The sequence below is a fragment of the Neopsephotus bourkii genome, unplaced genomic scaffold (genome assembly GCF_033783945.1).
Source record: "Neopsephotus bourkii isolate Nb327-2 ecotype Australia unplaced genomic scaffold, CSIRO-AGI_Nbou_v1 NB_855, whole genome shotgun sequence".
NCBI lineage: Eukaryota > Metazoa > Chordata > Aves > Psittaciformes > Psittacidae > Neopsephotus > Neopsephotus bourkii.
Genome location: NW_026901351.1, coordinates 1130322 through 1153740, shown reverse-complemented (window position 1 = coordinate 1153740; position 23419 = coordinate 1130322). Strand labels below are relative to the sequence as shown.

The 23419-nt window shown below is 35.5% G+C and overlaps 1 protein-coding gene across 9 annotated transcripts in view; it reads right to left on the bottom strand.

Annotated features, from left to right (window-relative positions):
* SNX13 (sorting nexin 13) overlaps positions 1–23419 on the bottom strand; it is a 73009-nt gene that overhangs the window by 26577 nt on the left and 23013 nt on the right. For 7 of the 9 annotated variants that reach the window (XR_009725921.1, XR_009725918.1, XR_009725919.1 and 4 more), the window contains exons 2-12: positions 20706–20818; positions 15268–15370; positions 11120–11209; positions 10709–10830; positions 7120–7241; positions 6866–6967; positions 6063–6151; positions 5604–5687; positions 3044–3182; positions 2515–2603; positions 1235–1334 (exon numbers count right to left, since the gene is read on the bottom strand). Coding sequence is in view for 5 of the 9 variants with exons in the window: in XM_061356445.1 (XP_061212429.1) it covers positions 1235–1334; positions 2515–2603; positions 3044–3182; positions 5604–5687; positions 6063–6151; positions 6866–6967; positions 7120–7241; positions 10709–10830; positions 11120–11209; positions 15268–15370; positions 20706–20818 (1153 nt within the window). In the remaining 4 variants the exon portion in view is untranslated. Of the gene's footprint in view, positions 1–1234; positions 1335–2514; positions 2604–3043; positions 3183–5603; positions 5688–6062; positions 6152–6865; positions 6968–7119; positions 7242–10708; positions 10831–11119; positions 11210–15267; positions 15371–20705; positions 20838–23419 lie in introns of those variants that run through there. The other 2 variants (XM_061356443.1, XM_061356441.1) reach the window with 2 other exon arrangements.

Genomic DNA, 23419 nt, shown 5'->3' with positions numbered 1-23419 from the left:
TTACATGTTTTTTTAAATAACTCCAGGGATGGAGACCCAACTACTTCCCTGGGCTGTTCCAACAACTGAAAATACTTTCAGTGAAACATTTTTCCTAATATCCAATCTAAACCTCCCTTGGTGCAACTTGAGTTCATTTGTTCTTGTCCTATTACTTGTTACTTTGGAGAAGAGACAAACACCCACCCCCTTGTCTGCTGGCACATGGAAACGGCCTGTTCTGGTGCCTTTAAGACACCTTGAAGACTGCCCAGCCTTCCTAGACTTCTTTGCCCTTCAGGACTGCCTCCCAATGGACTCGTCACCCAAGCCCTTAAATAGGCCAAGGTCTGCCCTCCAGAAGGCCAAGATGGTACTTCTGCTAACCCCCCATCCTTACTGCTCCAAGAATTGAAAACTATCATTTCATGATAGCTATGGCCAAGACAGCTTCCAATCATCATATGTTCTCTGTTTGCAAACAACAGGTCCAGTGGGGAGCCCCTTCCCGAGTTGGCTCCCTCAACAGCTGTGTCAAGAAGTTATCTTCCACACATTCCAGGAACCTCCTGGACTTCTTCCTCTACGCTGTACTGTATTTTCCTCTATTGCATTAAAAGGATTATCACCACCACCAAATCTGACAGATATTCTTGGTAACGACATCAGCAGCCCAATTAATGCACAGAAGATAATCAAACATTAGAAAGTATTAAAAATTAATTCTACAACTTTAATCCATCTATCAATTTCTTGATTATAGGATAAACCTAAAGTAGTACATAAATTAATGCTGTATTTTAGCTTCTCAAATAGACAACCTTCAGTAGCCTTACAATCTTCTAAGCTTCGATCTAGCATCTATAACCATTAGTTCCAATAGTTTCAGTGAGACCAGCAAAAGGTTAGTGACTGTGGTAAGTTTCGGTCATTTCAATTATAAACTTATAAGCAATTCTTGCAAAGATTCTGTCCTAAATAGAACAAAACTTGAAGTGACAGACCACGAAACATTGCAAGAACAGTCTTACAGGGAGATCAGTAGCCAAACAAGTTTGAAACAAGTTCTTTTAAGTATTACGGTGTTCTGAACAGTTACTATAGATTGATTTGCAAAAAATGTTTCGGTTCCTTCTGGCAAGGGGCTTATGCACATTCAGCTCTCACACATCTGTATTTAGTGACTTTGAGTGAACAATCCTGTGGGTTAGCATATTCTTTACAAATAATATAAATCATAGAAATTACCACTTACCCATAAAAAATTGTAGTGCAACATTGTCTACCAGAATATGGTCCAGAGGGACTGTGCAAAGTTTCCCAAAGTTTGCTGCCAGCTTCACAGTATCTATTTCCTGTAAGACACAGTTCAGTGGGTTCATAAGCTTTTTTTTTTTTAATTATCTTTTAAAACTTCTACTTACCACAAGGCAGATGTAATAAAAAATAATTTACAATATAGATAATAAAGCGGCCTCTTAATGGTTATTTTCATGACCACTAGTAAGTGAAGATCAAGATCGTAAGGTCATGTTATCGTAACTATTTGCTGTCAACATGGATTATTTCTGCTAAATAGGAAACTGGTTTTAAACATTACTGTTCATGTAATACTATACAGGTCAAATTAACTAGAAATCCTTCAACAGTAACAGTAGTGTGAAAACGAATTAACAGGATGAACTAATTTCAGTATTTAATGGAGTACAGGTCACCATAACTTAATCTCTGCCCAACTTTCTTCCATTAATGTAACATTGTGCTACAGTAATGATTCTGGGTCCAGTTGTAGAAAACTTAATCATGTTAACAGTCAATATGCACCAGATTAACATTATCTTGGAGCCACATGTAGATCCAATTAATAGAGTCAAGAAACCAAACAAAGTGAAACATACGGACTTTGGCAACCTTAAAATATGAAACAATATATAAAATAAGAAAGCAAAATGAGGTTCACTAACTTAAATTCCAGTTTGCCTTAGACTTTTCATTGAACAAAATAGGTAAATATGTCTAATTAGAAGGCAATACATTGAGTCTACAATGTGTTGTGAAATAATCAGTGAGAGGTACCTTTATCAGCAAGAAGAGAGAGCTCTGCCAAAAAGTAATAAGCTTGAAGCCCACAAGATATGCACTGGAGCAGCAAAAAAACAACAGAATCTAGGTGTATAAATACAAAGATGCTTTGCACCTATGTAACATTTTGGTGTAACTCCTGTACCGAGAGGGTAAGAATAGTTTAAGATGTACTGATATATTTAAACTACCTAAGCCAGAATCAAAAAAACTCTAAATTTTTTAACCTCTAGAATTTTTTTTCGGTACTTAAACTGCAAATACCACACTAACTACAGGGTTTTATATATATATATATATATATATATATATATATACATAGTTTTATAATACATTGGATATAAATGCATGCTTCAAGTTGTGTTTCAAAATCCAAGAATTAAAAACTAGACTGAAATTGCAAGTCACTTGAAACTTTACTCTTTTGGAACTAAAAAATTCGGAAACACTTACTTTTCCTGACTGCAACCTCTGAATTCTTGAATCACATACTTTAATAACATATAATAAACTGTTTATTTGATTTTTTATAGTGTTGATATCTGAAAGAAAAAAACAAAGAGGATTAAGCAATGCAGATGAGTAAATAAACTCTTTTTTTGAAATGCTGTAAAAATACCATACAAAAAGTGAAACACCACATATAAAGCACACTGGCTTTGAAAATAAGAGGATTTTTTTTCAGTTTTAATACCTTACTGATAAAAGTGAACAAGAATAAATATTATTCTTTTTCCTTTTCTGGATTAACTGTTAACTGACTACCAATACTAAAGTATTACTGAAATTCAAAACCACCAGTCAGGCAACTTTCAATTGAATGGAAAGTATACATACTTAACCAGTTAGTCTATATATTAAAAAGAAAACAAACAAACAAAACAAACAAAACCAAAACCAAACAACACCCAAAACCCCAACCCAATAAGCACAAAATCATGTTGGCATCTGCATTTCATATTTTGTAAAATATAGCACTAACCATCTCCAGCTGTATCTAGAGATCGAAGATACTGAAGTTCTTCACTTGCTTTATCTTTCACTGCTTCCAACTCTCCTATATTATCACTTAATTTAATAATATTCATAAAGGCCTCATAGTTACAGTTGGAATCACGAATCTGAAACAGAAAGTTTTTGTATAAATAATGTAATACAACTAAAAGCAGGACATGATTTTTCATTAAGTGAATTATTCTGATACAGCACTGTGAAGCATCATTTTGAAAACACTTTGCTACTTCTAAACCTTCTTTTTGGCAATAAAATTTTACACAGACTGAGGAAGAAGCAGCATTTGCAGTCAAAACCTATTTCATGCCATTATTTTCCGTTTTCAAGTACAAAGACCCATGGAAATCCATCAGCCTACTTGATGATCTTGTCCAAAACCCCATCAAACTTCTTCTGCTATTACCCACCTCCTTAGCTAAGCAGGCAGAAACTGGTGAGACCACTGAAAAGGTTCCAGCTTTGCCAAGGTCCCCTGCAAGTGTACATGTCCCAGTGTAATGGCTTCTTAAGATACAGAATTACAAAAAGAACGAAAACATTCTACAATGTAATCATAACCTACTGGGGGAAAAAAAAAAAAGGAAAATAAAAAAGGAAATTACTGGATTAATAAATATCCTCTCTGACACCGTAATTCAGGTAGCTTAATAGTATTGACAAAGGGTATCTCAATACGTACTGTTTTTCCACTATTGGCATAGATGGAACCTGCTCAAGAGACTCAAAGGAATTTGTGCAGGTTGAGGAAGCCTGCTGTGCCACCAGGATCACTGGAAACTGTGTTGTGAATGCAATGTGGAGATCAGGGAAAGGCTGGAAGCTTTATAGTATCTACATGCAAGCGCAGACGGTTGAGTTCTAGTACTGCCTTTTATCATCCAAAGCCACAAAAAGTCACGTTACCCACATCTTTTATAAACATTTGTTTTGCTATGAAAATGCAGTTCTTGGTCTGTACTGCAGAACTGCACTGACACAAGTGGCACAGAGCACGAAGAATGAAGACTGGATACCTTTGATTTAATCTAATGGAAAATCTTACTAGATTTTGAATAGTATAAGCAATACTTGAAACTCAAACGTTTTGTAGAAACTTGAATTTCACACTGAAGGGAGACAAGTTTAGATTAACTTTTAATTTTACTGCAAGATAATTAGTATCAAACTATAGTGCGCCTAGAAACATGGAATTAAACTTCTTCCTTTCAGAAACTGAGTATTTTCATTCAAATCTGATTTTATGTCACAGATTCCAAAAGAAGCTAGAATTTATCTCAGTCATCTCTACCGACCTTAATTTCTACTGCAATCTTCATTTTGTAAGACTTCTAATAATTTTTTGAAAGCATTAATTCTGCCTTATCTTTCCCCCAGCACATTTACTTCTGTGCCTCAGAAAGCAATTATGAAAATTAGTATTGGGGACATCACCACCATAACAGAAAACTTTATAAAAACCTCAGAATTCTATCTTAGGATGCAGCTGGGGGCAGTGCTCCATAAAGAAAGAATGAGGCTAAGTTACAAATAAAGAACACGCGTAGGAGGAAAGGGGAAACAAAAATTGAAAAGCTTAGTCCATATGAGCAGCGGTATTTGTTCTTATTAAAGCTAGGCTGCTGCAGAAAAGCAGCATGCAAACTTTTACATGAAATTGAAGTGGCTGGAATGAAAGGAACATTATACACATGCACCTCAATTCATTCCATACATAAGAACTTTTACATCGAAATCCAAATTTCAGCATAGTTTCATATGCTTTGGTTTTCAGCGCAGTAATTGAACACACTCTGCAAGACTAAAATATACGAATAAAGGTAGAGAGAACTGGTGGGGGGGGGGAGATATACTTGATTCTGACCTATAGGGGATAATAAACTAAGTTATAACTTGCTCTGCAAAAAATCAGGAACATGAATTAAAAAGTGTGAATATTCTATTTATGTTAATTTTACTTTACAGTACTACTTCTAAATGTTGGAGTAGGGGGTTGCAGGTGCACTGGAGAGATATCAAAGTCAAGACTTAATTTCTTCCCACTCAGTTAATTTATTGTTTCCACAAATACCCCTCAACCAATTACCCTGAGATTCCTTAGCAGAAGAAAACTACTTGTCATTCTGTAGGCCTCTTAAGCTTTAAAGGACACTTGGTAAAAATAGTCAAACAAAAAAAACTTCCACAGTTACTGCCACACTTCCTGAACAGCTAAGTAAACCCAACAGGAGACTCAGCTTTACACTGTCATTTATCTGTCCTTAGCCAGGCAACTTCTGCCTAACCACCACAACCATATACAGATAATACAGACATAGTGTGAATATGTGTGTGTACGTACATATATATTTTTTATAACAATATATAGATATATTTTAACATAGCAGCCGTAAGTTCACCATCCCAGCTGATATATCCACTGATAACTTTTCTACCAGATGTCTATCTGCCATGATTACAGGGAACACAAGTAAAGCTCTATATGAAAATAGTCTGGAAATATCCCTCATTTTAAACATTATAAATCTTACCATCCATATGACATACTGATTAATATAATCAGGATCACTGAGCTGGTTTATTAATGGAAGAAGAATTCCTCGGGAGAGGATTTCCTGAAAAACAAAATATAACAACTCATTTTATACACTTAGTCAGAAAGCTAACATAACTGCAACAATGTAGCCTGTGTAGAAACTAAACAAAAAATCATTAAAACATTCAGTAGGCACTAGCAAATCCCATTCCAAGTAACAATAGGTAACATTAATACTTCAAGAAAAACAACATCCATTTTATTAAGCTTCTTTAATGTTGCTAAAGGTAAAAGGAACTTCAAGAACATTTCACAAACACTTCACTGATATTCAGTGTGTATCAAGAGTGTACTGCATTTAAAATAACCTACTATTAGATCAATTTTACAAACTAAGAAAAGCAGTTCAGATTTTTTTTTTTTTATGACAATAAACCAAAGAATTGGAACGTACCCTGACAAAGTATCGCATGATCTTGTTCTGGAAGTCTCCAGGAGGTAGCAATATATACAGTAAAACCTCACACAGATCCCTTAGGAATCCTAGGGAGGGAGAACAAGAAACACTCAGCACAATGTTGTATTATGTTATTTCACATCTTATCTGATATCATAAAAACCGACAGATAAATCCTTAAAATTAAATTCAAATATACAGTCAATATACAGTCATATATATTCTTAAAGTCCAAGTATTACAGTAACAGCTTTCAGACTGAATATAAACTGCACTGATGTTGATCTGAGACAGGTCTTGGTCTCAAAACCTAGGCAAAAGAAAACCCAACTCCAAAAAGCAAAAACTAACTCCAGTGTATTTATCTTATTTAACAGATGGAGATGATTCTTTCCTTCCTTCACACTTTGCCCAAAAAGATAACTCATATTTTTAAATGAAGACTACAGAGTAGTGATAAGGAAGGCAGATTTAACAAAAGGCAGTGAGAATACACAAAGCCATCCACTGCCTCTCAGGCATATTTCTATCATATTTATCTCTAACATATTTCTATCTTAAAATTTTCCCAATGAAGAGTAGCTACATACATACATACCTCTTTATAATTCATAGCATTAATATGTACAAATAAGAAAACATAAATTAGGAAATATAAAACTTACATGTAAAGGAGATAATCACACTTTGAAAGTCACATATTAAGACTTCAATATATCTCATATTGTGAGCACAACTGTTAAGTGTTTTCATTTAGTCTGCTGTACTAAAAGTAACTACAGAAGATAATATTGAGAGACCTTCTTCATCTTTGGGAGAAGTGCAGACTAGATCACGACAGACTTCTTTTTCTATTTCCACTTCAACCTCAAAGAATGTATCTACAAGTTCCTCAGCTTGATCTATACAAAAGAAAATAAAAAGAAACATACTTTTTTGTAAATATTAGAAACTTGAGAGTAAACTTGAATTACAAAGCTAACTGTATTTCATACATGTACGACACCTCCCTACTCAGACTCAAATAAAAAACATCTTTACACCATTATGTTACCTTTCATCTGATCGCCTTTCTCTGCTATTCTTTGCTGAGCTTTTCTGAAAACTCGAAGATGAGTGCCAAAGTCATCAACAAGTCGTGTAGTGAAATAAGGCTGCCAGTCTGTTTCCTTTGACCTATTGGAAAAGGACATACATGAAAATTAATTTATCCTGAAAACAGAGAATAATAAATTTCTACTTGTCCTTCCACCCTGCCAAGAACCACAGATAGTAAACACAGAAAAGCAAATAAATATATCTGTTTCCCAATTGCCTATCCACTCAAAACAAATCAAATATTGTAAAATACCACTCTCACACCATATTAATATTTATGCTTGAGTTACTTTTAAGGTCAACTTTAGTATCTGGAATGGTGTGCTACTTCATCTGTGAAAAATCTTGATGTAAACAGTCTACAACCTAAAACTATAATACTCCCCAGTTCTTTTTCAACTGTACTTCCTATTGTTTTGGAAGGCACCGAAACAAAATAATTTTCTTCTGAATTTGCAGTACATATGACTGTAAAAAACCATATGTTTCTAATGAAACTACAAGAGACCTAGTATTATCAACAACTGGTTCCACAAACTTGTGTAAGGGGTAATTTTTGTGAATCTCCAACAATGCACACATTCTTCTCTCTAAATTGGAGAGACATCAATTTGATGAATGGACCACTCATTGGATAAAGAACAGGCTACACGGACGCACACAAAGAGTTGTGGTCAATGGCTCAATGTCCGACTGGAGACCAGTTAAGAGTGGTGTCCCTCAGGGATCAGTGTTGGGACCGGGCTTGTTTAACACCTTGGTGGCTGACGTGGACAGTGGGATTGAGTGTGCCCTCAGCAAGGTTGCCGATGACACCAAGCTGTGTAGTTTGGTTGATATGCTGGAGGGAAGGAATGCCATCCAGAGGGACCTTGACATGCTTGTGAGGTGGGCTGATGCCAACCTCATGAAGTTTAACCATGCCAAGTGCAAGGTCCTACACCTGGGTCGGAGCAATCCCAGGCACAGCTACAGGTTGGGCAGAGAAGAGGTTCAGAGCAGTCCTGTGGAGAAGGACTTGAGGGTGTTGGTTGATGAGAAAATAAACATGAGCCAGCTTCAGTGTGCGCTTGCAGCCCAGAAACCCAACCGTATCCTGGGCTGCATCAAAAGGAGTGTGACCAGCAGGTCAAAGGAGGTGATCCTGCCCCTCTACTCTGCTCTTGTGAGACCTCACCTGGAGTATTGTGTGCAGTTCTGGTGTCCTTAACATAAAAAGGACATGGATCTGTTGGAACAAGTCCAGAGAAGGGCCACGAGGATGATCAAGAGACTGGAGCACCTCCCGTATGAAGACAGGCTGAGAAAGTTGGGGCTGTTCAGCCTGGAGAAGAGAAGGCTGCGTGGAGACCTCATAGCAGCCTTCCAGTATCTGAAAGGAGGCTTATACGGATTCTGGGGATGGACTCTTCACTAGGGACTGTAGTGACAGGACAAGGGGTAATGGGTTAAAACTTAAACAGGGGAAGTTTAGATTGGATATGAGGAAATTCTTTCCTGTTAGGGCAGTGAGACACTGGAATGGGTTGCCCAGGGAGGTTGTGAATGCTCCATCCCTGGCAGTATTCAAGGCCAGGTTGGACAAGGCGTTGGGTGATATGGTTTAGAGAAAGGTGCCCCTGCCCATGGCAGGGGGGTTGGAACTAGATGATCTTAAGGTCCTTTCCAACCCTACTATTCTATGATTCTATGATTCAACAGGTTAGTTGTCTGAAAATAGTCACAGTTAGATTTTCATATAACTATTTCCTCAGTGGTATGAAGTAGAGATGCAGAGAAATTCCAATGATATTCATGCCTTACTAGCCAGCTAACAAAGCTTGATGTTACTAATGGCTTTACTCTGCATTAAGGATTCCACTGAATACTCCACCTGACTTCCCTCTACTTTGTTATAGCAGAATCCTCATCCTCCTACAACACTTCCTTTTCTGTGTTCTTTCCCTCACTTGCTCTTTCTTCCCATAAAGAGAGAGAATGGGATAAGGAGCTCTGGAAGAGAGGGAAGCCTACTGCAAAATGTAGATGTGGAAATAAGAAGCAGAGATGTCCCAAGGGGCAATCAAAACCATCCACATAAACAACAAAACAAACAACAGCACTAGGTGGCAGCATTACATCAATCTCCCAAAGGTGCAACTAACAACGAGGAAAACAAACACAAACAAAAACCCCACAATATCCCACTCCATTCATTCTCTCCAGAAGCTCACTGAGTATATGAAATATACCCAGATGATGGTACTAAGACTACTACAGCTATATCCAACTACAGTCATTGCACTACCTCATTTTTTTCTTAATAACAGCGACTGCTAAAGCCCTGTGAAACCCATTGTATAGAACAACACAACTGCACAGAACTAGTAGCTATTTTTTAAGAGCTATAGTGCTGTATGGGAAAAAAATAAAACCAAATTTGCTATAACTTGACCTGCTTTGACACAAACCCAGTGTTTGATCCTGTTCAATGAAGTAACTAACTGCCAAATGGACAAAAACACTGAAGCCAGGTCCATTTCATGCAAGCACTGGATTGCTTGCTGCAATGTGCATTTTATTTAGCCTAGTTTTCACTATTTCCAACACTATTTCCTAGGTTTTCCATTTTTTTCTCAATCAATAAGATTTTATTATAATAAATTTTCTCAAGCTTAAACCTAGCTCTCCGTTTCAGACCTTGCCAGGAAAGCACACTGATTTATGTTTTCAATTAACAGAGGGAGGAACAGCAACTTGTCAAAATTGCTAAGTTTATTACATTTAGGTGACCCACAAACACTTCTGAAAAGAAAACTGACAACGGTCAGCACAGTGGATGAATACCTGAAATCAAACCTAACAAATGTGTAGACAGATAAAAAGGCATGTAGTACTTGGCCTGAGAAATAAGCCATATTAAAGATGATAAATAATTTCCCAGATGAATTTCCTGACTTCCTACTACTTACTTAAATACCAGAAAAAACACTGGACAATTAACAAACTATTCATTTCTTCTGAATCAACCCTCATTGAAAAAAAATTGTTTACATACATGTCATATCATTTTGTTCCCCAGACTACAATTCCTTTAAAAATACTTATCATTTTTATATATTGAGGAGTAATGTCACTTTAAAAAAGTTATCAGAGCTGACACAGATGTTTGAATGAAAGGCTTATTTGACTTATTGACTTACCTTTGGAATAGACCTGCCGTTTATGAAATAGACCTGCATATAAAAAGGTGAAGATTCCTGCAACTCCATGCTTAAGTTGCACGGAAAAAAAAAAGCTACTCAGTAATTTTAGACACTTACCTAAATTCTGAAAAGGCCATTTTGGAAAAGACCGTGACCACAAGGATCATCTCTATTGATTCTTTAAGGGACGAGCAGAAGACTGCAATTCTTAGATTATGATCTTAAAAATTTACATGCTCTATAAAATGCTCTGAACTAGCTAATAGATAAACTCAATCATTTATCTACTACCATACATCCCACAGAGGTATGTGTCCACTTGTTTACGCAGTGTATTGACATAAATACAGATAATCTTACCTGGCAGAAAACTGAACAAGTGCATACTGAAGAGCCTGCCTGATTTCCAGAAGGAACGATTCATCATCACTTAGCGTGTAATACCAATACTGCACATAGTCTCTCAGAGAAAACTGAATTACCTGAAATCAGAAAGGAAAAAAATGAACTAATGAACACAAGACAACAAAAAATAGCTTATACAACAGCAACCATTTTAAAACACAGTGAACCTACAACCCCTACCCTTATGAAATTGTGAGTGAAACAATGCAACTCACATAATACTCTTAAATATAACAGAATTTCTCAACTTGTATTTGTGTCTCAAGTACTTAGATACCACACAGTAACTACTTGTGGGGAAAAAAAAACAACAACAGAACAAACAAACAAAGAAAACCAAAAACAAACAAAACAAACCAAACTTACCTGCTGCAAAGGCTCATCAATTATATTCGCGCCCGTCAGTCTTCTGTCAATCTTAATTGGTCTGGCTTCGCGTTTCATTTCTTCTATGCACTTGAAAGAGATTAGGAAATGTAACTCTACAGGTTTTATCTATAAGAATCAGCTCTACTGTTCATGATATATACATATGTACACACTTCCAGTAATGACTTTATGACAACATAAAATGTAGAGAGTAGTAAAGATATAATCATAGCATCACAGAATGGTTTGGGTTGGAAGAGATAATTAAAAATCATCTGGTCCAACCCAATGCAATGAGCAAGGACATCATCAATTAGATCAGGTTGCTGAGAGTCCCGTCCAATACCATCTCGAATGTTTCCAGGGATGGCACATCTACCACCTCTCTGAGCAACAATATCACTATACAGTAAATAATGGTGAGGAACTAACCTGAAAACCTACTTCTTACATGTTTACTGTAAAGGAGCAAGCTTGCTAAAATACTAGATCAGAAGGAAATAACGCAATTCTTCAGCTGTTTAGGGTTTTTGCCTCTCTATTTCTTCATCCATTTCAGTTTACTGAATATGCCAGAAGAAAAATTACTCTTTTGTACCATCACTACTTGGCAATGAGTCTTTAAAATATAATTGATGGGGGGTAAAAAATTCTCTTACAGCAGGATGTGCAACTCAGAGCAGTTAACTCCAATAACAACTTCATCAGAGCAGACTTAGCAGGTGACATACTGAAAAATATCCTTTATCAGTGCTTCTCTGAGTGGATTAATGCAGTGTCAATCTCAAACTTAAGAAGAAATCTGCAATAAATCCCTTTATTTTCACAGAAATAATGACCCAACAAGTTGCACTATTATTCAAAATAAATCAAGCTATATTATTGTTTGATATAGGGAGAAAGTTATGACTACACTGGAAATACAGAAGAACTGTCAAAAACCATAAATGAAAAAATTATAAGCCATATGGCCAGTATTTCTATTCTACATGGCTTTCCCTAAGTAGCTCTCATTCAAACCTGTTAACAGTGAATGGTAGTGAAATACCTGAGGCCAGAAAACATTCCTCTTCCTTCTACTTAACCAGTTTTGTATCCCAATGCAAAAGTAGTTTTATGTTGGAAAAATATGGATATTTTTAAACTTTCAAGACAAGGGGACAGTTCACTACTTCAATATGAATAATGTTGACTCATTCAAACAATACTCCCAGTTATATACTAAAGAATCAACAAAACATTTTGTCTTGACAGCATTAAAATTACCAAAACAATACACAATGGCATGTTTCAATATTTATACTAAGCACAGTAAAGTTCAAATTGCCAAAAAATTGCGAGAAGAGACTAAATTGTAAAATTTTACAATTGTTAAATTGAAATATTCTTTGCCATTTGAGAACTGCATACATAAGGCCACATTTGGAAACACACAAGAAAACCCAGCTGCAAAACAAAAAGCACTAGCAGATATGTTTAAAGTACTTTCTTGAAACTATGCTTGATAACTGTTAGATATGAAAAATGCCTCATTTGGACTCTGCCACTATTTCCCAAATTGCATACTTGCAGGCGCAGATTTCATGAATGCACAAGACAAAGAGGACTTAAACGTCTGTATCAAATCTGTAACATAGTACATGACCAACTGACTCAAAATAAAGAGATTCAGAGACCAGTCAGTCTAAAACATGTGACTAGTACTTCTAAGTTATTGTTATCCTACAGTGATTTGGCAATAATGTACCCTTGGCCTGCAGAAACTCTGTGTCTTTTGGATGAAGTATAAGAGACATTAATTATAACAACTGAACATTCCACACTTCTGTTAAAGTCTGGCTGAATCTATAACTTTAATTGAAAATAGCATTGCAGTAAGCAGTTTAGAAGGCTCTAAATTTGCCTTCCATTCAACATTTCTATTATAAAACTGCAGACAACTGTATTTTATAGAGCCAGCACTTTATGGTATCATCAAGTACACCCCTGCCACAAAAGATGCATAAAACAGACACAAAAAAAAGTATTTATTCTGCCATCAAGCTTAACATAACTGTTTCTCCTTGCCGTGACACACTTATTTTATATTCACCAATAAGTATAATAAGTGGCACCAAATCCTATGGTGCAATTTACAGTCCAGTACATTCTATGCAATATTTCTATCCACAACTTCGGTGTTCAAACTTATAACTGATTTCCTTAAAATCAAGTATTTGGACATCATCTTAGCCTAAAAAATCCCCAAATAACCAAAACCCCTACAATCAATAAAATTCTGACTGCCTGTGGGGGAAAGAGCTTCTTAAAAAGAACCTACCTTATCAGATTACTTCTCAAAAAACAGTATCACAAAATAATTTCATAGTAAGGAAAATTCAGTTCATACTTGGATCATGGAAGAAGGATAACATATACACCAGCCACTCGAAAAAATATTTGCTGTTCAAGACCACTTAGGGCCACAAGGGTTTTAAACATGAAAAAAAAAACAAGTTAAAAATATTACTTTCCAATAAAGGTAACTCAGCAGACATTTAATGCAGAAATGGCAGAAAGGAATTCCAAGCAAACTATATATTTGGTTTTGGCTAGGACTGCTTTTTTCTTGCACTGCTACTGAAAAGCTCTGCTGCACTACTTAATGTTCTTTTAATACAGTGGCAAAAAAGAAATACGAAATGCTATTGCAGAAGACAGATTTCACTTTGAAAATAACTTCAAATACTGTTTGGTGAGCCAACTAAAAATAAGTACCTTTGTACTGCAGAACTTAAATCCAGAGATTAGTCAAAACAGGTCACTTGAGAAGAGTGATCTGTCAATAATCCACACTCAAATCAGAAGTCAAACTACTAAACTGACAAGGATTAGAAAAAAACCCAAAACAACAAAACCATAAAAAGCCCAAAACAACAAAACCATAAAAAGCCCAAAACAAATAAACAACAAAAAAACCCCAAACCAAAACACAACAAAAACCTAATGTGCTAACATCAAGAACCTTAGTCCCCCAAAATGAGGTTTCGTGAGCAGAATAGAATTGTTAGCTGGTTGCCCTTTTTCAGCCTCAAACTATGTATTTTTCATTTGGATCAGTGATATTACTTTATAGTTCATTTTATATGTAAGTTCCAGGTTTATCGCAACAGACTGGAACCTTAAGTGAAAAAGGCCACCTACCAACTGAGCTATGAACCATTGACAAAAAAGGTTTGTGATTAAAAAACATACTGCTGAATCACAAAATAGATTTCTATGTCCTACAGATAAAAAGTTAAACACACACACCCTTTTACGGACAACATGAATTGTAATGATCTGACAGCTAAGAAAGGGCAGGACATTGCATTAAAAACAGTTGTAAGATTAAATGTAACATACTAGAAAACTTTGGGTTAAAGTGTTTTTTCTATTCTGACGACTGCAAATGGATTAGGACAAGACATACCTAAACTTCTGAGTTGCCAAGATATATTGGCTCATAAACCAGGAATTCCTAGTTTCTACCTCTTGGCTCTTACAAATTTGAAAGGCAGATGTCACTGCTGCTCTACATTTATCTATGAATTTGCAAGACTTTTGCTTGTCTTAAAGACAATCAAAGATGGTAACTTCTACATCCCTGAAGTACTGTAAATCTAAACTTTATTACAGTTTAAACTTCATAGTCAGGCAAGCAACTTTCTGACACAAACAACTGAAAGAATCAAAACTGGAGAGACTACAGATCCAGTGACAGAAGAATCCTAAATAATCATGACAATCTTAAAAGAAAAGGCAAGAAGAAGCTATCACTCGCACCAAAAAAAACCCAACACACACAGGGAGTCTGTAAAGGAATGGTTTAGTAATTCCTTCTTAGATAATATTAGCAAATCACATCTTAATTCATTTCTCAGAATGAAGCCAGAAACAGTATTTGAAACAAACAAACGTCCCATAGTGCTTAAAGAGCCTGTATTTCCAAAAGGAAAAATCCTGCATTTTACTTGCACACTGCAGCTGACTCAAAACATAAAAGCAGATTCTTTTTACCCTGGGAAATGGGTACAGTCCTTAGATTAACACTGATTCTAACACCATTCTAATATTCAAAGTTATAAAATCTGATCTAGAATTTAAAAACAGTAAGCTCTCCTTACCTTAGGGATCCCAACTGATGTACAAGGAAGAAATGAATGTTCACACTGCTCAAGATATTTTTCTGAGTTGCTTTTTCCAAATAAAAGAGTAACCACAAAACCCCTAAAATGAAAAAGAAATACCAGGCAGAACAAGTAAACTTTTACCCCCTCTACAAAACTTTTCACAGCAAGTCATGAAATAACAATTCTCACTGTTTACTCTCCTAGTACAGTGGTCTTTCACAGTGTCACATGAAGCTCAAAACAACTGACAAAATATTAAGTATAAAGTTTCCCAGCCTTGTATTATCAGAACATAAGAACAGACTCAAGGTATAAACCTAGAAGAAAACTGAAGTCAAACCCAAGCTGTTGGTTTTTGAGGGGTTGTGAATTTTTTGGTGTGCTAGAGTTTTCTGGTGCCTTTTTTGTTTTGGTTTTAATTCAGCGTATAAATATCTAAATAAATGTGCTCCTGGTCCATTTATTTTAAAAGAATGTTAGATCAGAAATGCAGTGACTTCTTCCCTCACAATTCTACACTGATACTTAAATTTTGACTTAAGTAGGTTAATTTTTTTATTAGTTATTTTTTTATTATTTTTTATTAGTTAATTTTTATTAGTTAATTTTTTTATTGTTTTCTTTAGAATATAAGGAAAGCATAAAGGAAAAATCAACCATTACAAAAAGTTCAACCTTGTTACAACAGCAGTAATTTGTTTACGGGTTATGACACTAGGGTACAGAAACATAAACTTAATGCTGGTTTTACTAAGAAATAGATAAAAACCTAAAGGCTGTGCCAATTATAGTATAATCAAAACATGTAACCTTTAAAAAGCCAAACATTAAAAAAACCAAAAAGGAATATGAAGTTACTGCTGCTCAGACTAGCCTTGGGAGGCTAAATGTGCATAGGTATTTACAAAATTTCAAAGCATTCAATTTAAAGGCCAGCTGACCACCATTTGTGACCACAGGGACTCGCAAAGTTATTTCAGACTTGAAATGTGCGGAAGTAATACTTTTTTTTTTAACATAGATTGCTGTTGATACACAATACTCATATGATTAGAATAAAATTGTCAACCAAGCTAAAATACGACATTTGAAGGTTTTGATTCCCAAGCCAGGAATCAGCCTATGTACTCCAGAGGTTCAGTAATTTAGAAGCAGGTATTTAACAACTCCAGGACAACAACAACAACAAAAAAAAAGCTACACAAAATTATAACTTGGTAACACATAATAAAATTTCACTTGATACTCTGATTTCCTCACAACCACCTTTATCTGTTTTTCTATATATGAGAACAAAAAAATAAAAGCAGGTCTAATTGCTCTTCTGCTCCAGATACTTAGAGATAACCTTAAAATCTTAACACAAATGATGCTAGTAGCACCATAATTCAGTTCAAGGGCAAAAACTTGCTTAGAAAAATCTCAGTATTAGTGTCGCTATGCTTAAAGGATAACTAACATTTTAGTTTGGGGTGAGTTGTTTTGTTGGGGGATTTTAACTATTAAAAACCTAGGGTTTTCTTTTTGTTACCTATTTTCTATTAGAAACGTTAGTTTTCTTTTAAAGAAAAGAGTATATCAAATGCACTTTTAATATATATTTTTTAAGCCTAATTTATTTTTTTTAAGCCTTTTAGTTCACAGTTTTAACTTTAAATACATGCCAGTAACTTGGGGTAAGTTCTGGGCCCCTCAGTTTAAGAAGGACAGGGACCTGCTGGAGAGAGTCCAGCGCAGGGCAACTAAGATGATTAAGGGAGTGGAGCATCTCCCTTATGAGGAAAGACTGAGGGAGCTGGGTCTCTATAGTTTGGAGAAGAGGAGACTGAGGGGTGACCTTATTAGTGTATATGAATATATAAAGGGGGAGTGCCACGAGGATGGAGCCAGGCTCTTCTCAGTGGCAAACAATGATAGGACAAGGGGCAATAGGTACAAACTGGAACACAAGAGGTTCCACTTAAACTTGAGAAGAAACTTCTTCTCAGTGAGGGTGACGGAACACTGGAACAGGCTGCCCGGGGAGGTTGTGGAGTCTCCTTCTCTGGAGACATTCAAAACCCGCCTGGACACGTTCCTGTGTAACCTTATCTAGGTGTTCCTGCTCCGGCAGGGGGATTGGACTAGATGATCTTTTGAGGTCCCTTTCAATCTCTAACATACTGTGATACTGTGAAGGCAAGGACAGGAAAGATGCTTATCTTCTTTTATTCAATAGGATGTAAGCCTTAGAAATAACTAGCTATAGATTAGACATCTATTGTCTCTTGAATATTTTGACACTTTTAAAGCCAATGACACTTAAAAATGCTAATATTCTAATATGTTATTGTTTAAATATATGCTCATCTTCTTTGATGCCTTTATGTATTTTCACTTTTAAGCTAGAAATGCTAGGAGCTTCTTCCTCTATAGCAGAAATGAATATATTTTATTCTCTAGTTTAAAACCTTGTGTGCATTTGAGAAGGATACATAGCCTGACTATTCAGAGTTTCTGTTAGCTAGCCAGAAGCTTCTACCGTAAATGGCTAATTCATCAAGAGAATATTCAACACAGCAAATGAGAAATCATTTTAGTCTTTTCTCTAAATGAAAAGCAGAAAAAAGAGAAATGTATATTTTACTTATATTTTTTGTTACTATGTTTTTCCCAATACTAATCTATGACCAGCTTTGCACAGGGACAGATTAACACCACAAAGATGAAAGACAGAAAAATGAATGCTACAGATCTACCACTTTTTCCACCCAAGTCTGAAAAGCAACAGCCTCAGCTGAATGCTTTGTGAAAGTCAAAAAGCACCCTCAGAACCACTGCCTATTTGGTCAGCAGTTAGAAACATCAATATAGGCAGGCAATCACATATATACCAATGTGATTAAGTATCAATATGTTTTTTTTATAATAGAGCCAATTTCTTTAAAAGGGAAAAGCAGATGATGGTCCAAGAAATTTCAATTCTCACATCAGAAGCCTAAAGCTGTTGGCAGAGCTGCAATTCACATCATTGTTCTTTCACTTCCTTAGGACTGAAAGAGGGAAGAAGATAAAGTAAGAAATATCCAAAGCACAAAGAAAAGGCAGATGGTAAACAACAGGCACAACACTCAAAATACTGGTCTGCACCAGTACTTGAAGTAGAGGTGAAAAATATTTCATGAAGATTAACACTTTATAATAGCCTTGGCTACACAGGTTAAACAACATTTGTCTTTTGCCTCTTGCTTTTGGTGGAAAGAGCTTATCCCTACGACAACTCAGATCCTGAATAAAAGAGAGGTGTCCTAAAAATCAAAAGAGCTAGCATTTTATAAATCAGTCTTGAAACAACACAAAATGAAACAAGAACTTCCTATTTAGAGCTTTTATCCATATACACAAAGGGTTTCAGTATCCTTCCATGCATGCAATCAACTGTACACCTTCTACAAGCTATCTGTGCAAGCACACAATTCAGAGTATATAAAGAAATAACTGAATTGCACATAACAGAAGTGAAGCAGTATAAACATATTGAATATGTTGATACACCTATGGCATCACCATTGTTTTCCTGCACAATTCAGATAAAGGGTACGCTAAATATTAAGGACACTGCCATAATCATGAACCAAAATCAGATTTTTTATTTTCTAAAGTTATATTAATTATGTTATGATATCTGACTGCTAACTATAAGTGAACAAGTTACTTCTTAACATTAATTTTGGTTGGTTTTTAAGAGACACTTGACCAAGCATTTTGCATAACTTTATGGGAATTAATAAAAAAAAAAAAAAAAAAAGCAGGCAAGAGTAATTTAGATATAAAACTATCTGACCTAGTTAGCACTCATGGCTTTGAACGCTGAATGTAAAACTTAAGTAGGTATGTCACTGAAAAAGATTAACAGCATAAAAAAAGGCCAGACTGCAGCCCTAGCCAAGTAGATGTGTATGAAGTAATAACATTCTACGGGAAGGGCTGAGACTTCGTATCTCTGTACAGAGGTAAACACATACTAGGGAGATGAATATAAATTCTGCTTTAATGAATATATTACCACAAGATGAACTCATCCCTAAGAAGATCTATTTTCACTGGCTACAAAAATGTATCAAGGCAGCAAAAGAATCACAGCAAAGAGATATCAGAACTGACTTGAGAATGTGCAAGCTCAAGAACTACAGGCAGCCTCATGGTGGCAAACTGTAGCTGACTTCAGACATACCCCATGAGGGACTGTTTTGACTGTTACCTCTGAAAAGCTAAGCAACTGAAATTGAGCAAGAAGGAAGGCTAAGCTTTTAAGAAATTATGATCCCCCCCATGATTTTTCATACTGCAGATACTAAGGAAGTGGTAATACGAAACAAGCGTAAACGGACAAACTCTTGCCCTTTGGATGAACTCTTTGCCTTCTGGTCTGGAAAAAACAGTCAGCAAAACAAGTCAATCATACATGTATTAAGCCTTAATAAGACAAAAGCATTTACTTAGAAGTCAGTTTAACTCACTTTAATAGACTATTTTACTTTCTCAGAGGTGGAATTCCACATTTAATACAGTTGAAACCCAAGCATAACAGCTCTAATTCTAGCCACTAAACTCTGTTAATTTTTTTTTATGAGACATACAGGACTATGTTGTATCCAATAAGAAGGTTAAAAGAGCATTTTGAAGGAAGGTTAAAAATATTAAAGATATCCTGAACATCCCATGAAAAGTCAAGCAGGTCTTAAAGAGAATAAAGATGTTACTATCCTGCAGACACGTCTTATGAATGAGAAGAATATCCCACTAACACATTTAGACTTGGCATTAAAAAAAAATTTTTTTAATAGTTACAAGGCTGAAATAGTAATACAGGATGTAATAATGGTGCTAAAGACTATAATATCATCGCCCCCTTGCTCCCTCCCCGTCAAATACATCAGAGCATGTCTACAGCTGCTGAACTGATGTAATTGTTCAAGACATAGCGTCATTTCCACACAGCCAGGAAAACATCCACTCACTCTCCCCATGAACAAAGTATTTTAGGTAAGAAAATGAGATTGTTACAATGAAAGGGGATATAATTATTTAGTAGGTACTGGGAAAAGAACTGACAAGAGAAACTATGAACTGAAGTTAACATTGATTTTACATGAGCATTTGTCCTCTAACACTCAGTAAAAATAGATACTCTTTTTTGCTTATTTGTTTAATCAGATATTATTTTTTTCCTGGACAAAGGTAGTACAAGCACTATTCAATGGCAAAAAAAAAATTACTTTTGATAGAAAACTTTAATAAAAATAATTTTGCTCATAAAGAGCTACTCAATTGTGGGAATATTAATTACATAAAAGTTAACTTCAGATTCTCAGAGCAAACTATTTGCTAATATACACACTGAAATTTTATGTTCATAGTGAATCATACAAAACATTGAGTAGTATACTTACCCACCCACAAAGCAGAGGATATAAAATGCAAAGTAAAATATAGCGAAGGGTCCAAAAGTTACTAGAAAAAGCACAAGGCCAAGACTTCCCCATCCCCATATGGAAAGACTGGTCTGTAAACAAGAACACATGGAAAGGAAATAATGAATATGATATTTATGCAACTTTAAGTCTTCAAATCAATATTTGCTGTGTGTAAAAAGCTTCAGACATTTTAACTACATCCAAAAGAAATTCTGCTTGATGAATAAAAATTACCTTTATTTTTTAAAAGCATATTGCTATCCAATTATGCTGTAGGCTAGTAGTCTAGTTAAGCCAACATTAGAGCATTTTTCTATCGAATATTATCCCTCATCTCTCTTCAGATGCAACTATTGCCCTTTAATGTGCAATTTCTTTCTTCTTTATTCTTATTTTGTGCACTTTGTTTCTTGAGATACCCTTTTTCTTCCTCCCTGTGAAATTCTCCGCTATTTCCAAGAAAAATGTAGGCTTTGTAACAAAACAGGAGGAGATGAATACAATCTCATATTATACAACTAAACGTGTCATTTTCCGCAACCAAGGAACACTACACTTCTTCCCCAGATCAAAGCAGTTGCAAGACCAAAAAGTGTCACTTTCTCCAGTCAAGTCTCGAAAGGGCCAACAGGTGGTGTTTACTGCTCAAGTTTTCTTCAGAAACTGCCTCTAACAATTTTTACTCCAGGTATCACGAATATTCAAACAATTTTTCTGAATATCTAAATACAATTCTGGTTTAAAATAGAGATGTTTAATGTACTAAAGAGATCCCAGATTCCCAGATGAACATTTTCTCCACACAGGCACCATCATGCTCCTAGAAGAGACCTGGCTTAGCAGGTAGGACTGATACTTTGGCAGCAGGGGAGATAAGGCTTGTTTGGGTAGCCCCTGGTACAGGTAAAATCATCCACAAGTGCATCTGTGGAGCTGGTGGGATTTTGGCTGGTGCCCTGTATAACACAGCAGGCAAAACTTACTGCACTGATGGATTCACCAGGAGTATGAAATAGCAGTGAGATTCAGATTATTGTGCCACTGTAGGTTATAGTATGTGTGCATTCATAAACATATACACACATACACAATCTATCTGGACAGACATATGTCTGTATGTTCATATATACACATATATGCAAGGTAATCTAAAAAGCAAGGTAGGGAAAACAAAGCTACAATAGCTTTGGACCTTCACAATGTTGCAATGCAGACAACAAATATTATATTAATTTAATTCAATCTAGTCTCTAGCACAATATGGAAAGTGTGTTGCAGCCAAGTCCAAAAGCATGAAGCTGATGATAAGTATTTATAGGCCACCAAAACTATTCCAGCTCTAAGGTTCTCAACTTTTTTTGTTGTCTAATTTACGCCTTTCCTACCAGTGATCAAATGACACCCTGATGGGAACTCAAACAACTGCTATGTCAACAAGTAACACTGAGAATGTATTTAAATAAACTCGTCTTGCAGTTTGACATTTAGAAAACAAGCAGAGATCGAACACCATATTTTTCAGAGAGCCCTGTTTTAGCTTTTAAAACTGAGGCCAAGAGAAGCTTGTCTACAGATCTCCCATTCCGCTAAAGTGACTGTTTAGACTGCATCAATCCGTCTTAGGCATGGGATTCAGAAAAATCAACTTCCTCACAAAAAAGCTTCAAAAATCCAACAAACAATGAAAAATAATATAAAATAAGGCTCCTACATAAAGTAGCTTCCGTTCTTTCCTGAGAGCAAGACATCGGATTGCCCAAAAGCAAAATTGTAGCTCTAAGGAGAAACTGTTTCATAAATGTAAACTGTAATTATTGGAGAAGTTTAATTCTTCCTAGTTTATTGTAAGTTTAACAGAACATTAAAATGAATTTCTGCTTTCTTTCCAGATAAAGTCTGAAGAGACAGAAGTTAGACTTTTTTTTTTCCTCTAAGTGTTTTGAAACTGGAAAAAATGACTCTTGTCTACATACTTATATGCTCTTTAATTAAAAGTGTTGCAATTATAAAAATGGTCTGCAAGTTACTCAATTCACTTTAAGCTGAAAAAGTGCTTTATTAGATGATATTCACAATACAATCCACACAGCTAAAAGGCTGAATACCTGTGCTACAGTAAATTAAAAACAATTTTTGGCCACAACTGAATAGAAGATTTTGTTGACTCATAATAAGCAAATGCAGTAAATAAACTGCACAGAGGGTGGGGAGGAGAAAGACATCAATTTTTAAAAAAATTGCAAATGCAACAATTAACCAAAAAAGACATGAGCTCTCATTATACAGCTACATTTCAATACACAAAGAAGATCCCTGATATTCATGCCCTCAGAAATACATTTAGAACTTCTGCAGAGCACTACAAGCAAAAGGAAGATATGTGCATAGAAGATAACATATAATCGTGCTCTCTTTTGTCAAAAAAAAAATCAGCATGCTTAATGGTATTATTCAAAAAAGTTAAGTTCTGAATATGGGGTTACTACTCTAAACGACTTAACAAAACTTAATTAAACTAGATAGCAGGACACATATTCAGAGTTGGATGAATGCATAATTAACAAAGAAAGTTCTGTAAGTCTAATGAACAAAACAGTGACCTTTTGTCCTCTGCTCTAGTTTTGCAATTTAGCATATGGCTACAGAGATTCAAATCTCATTTGGTATTTTAATAGGATTTCTTAAAACTT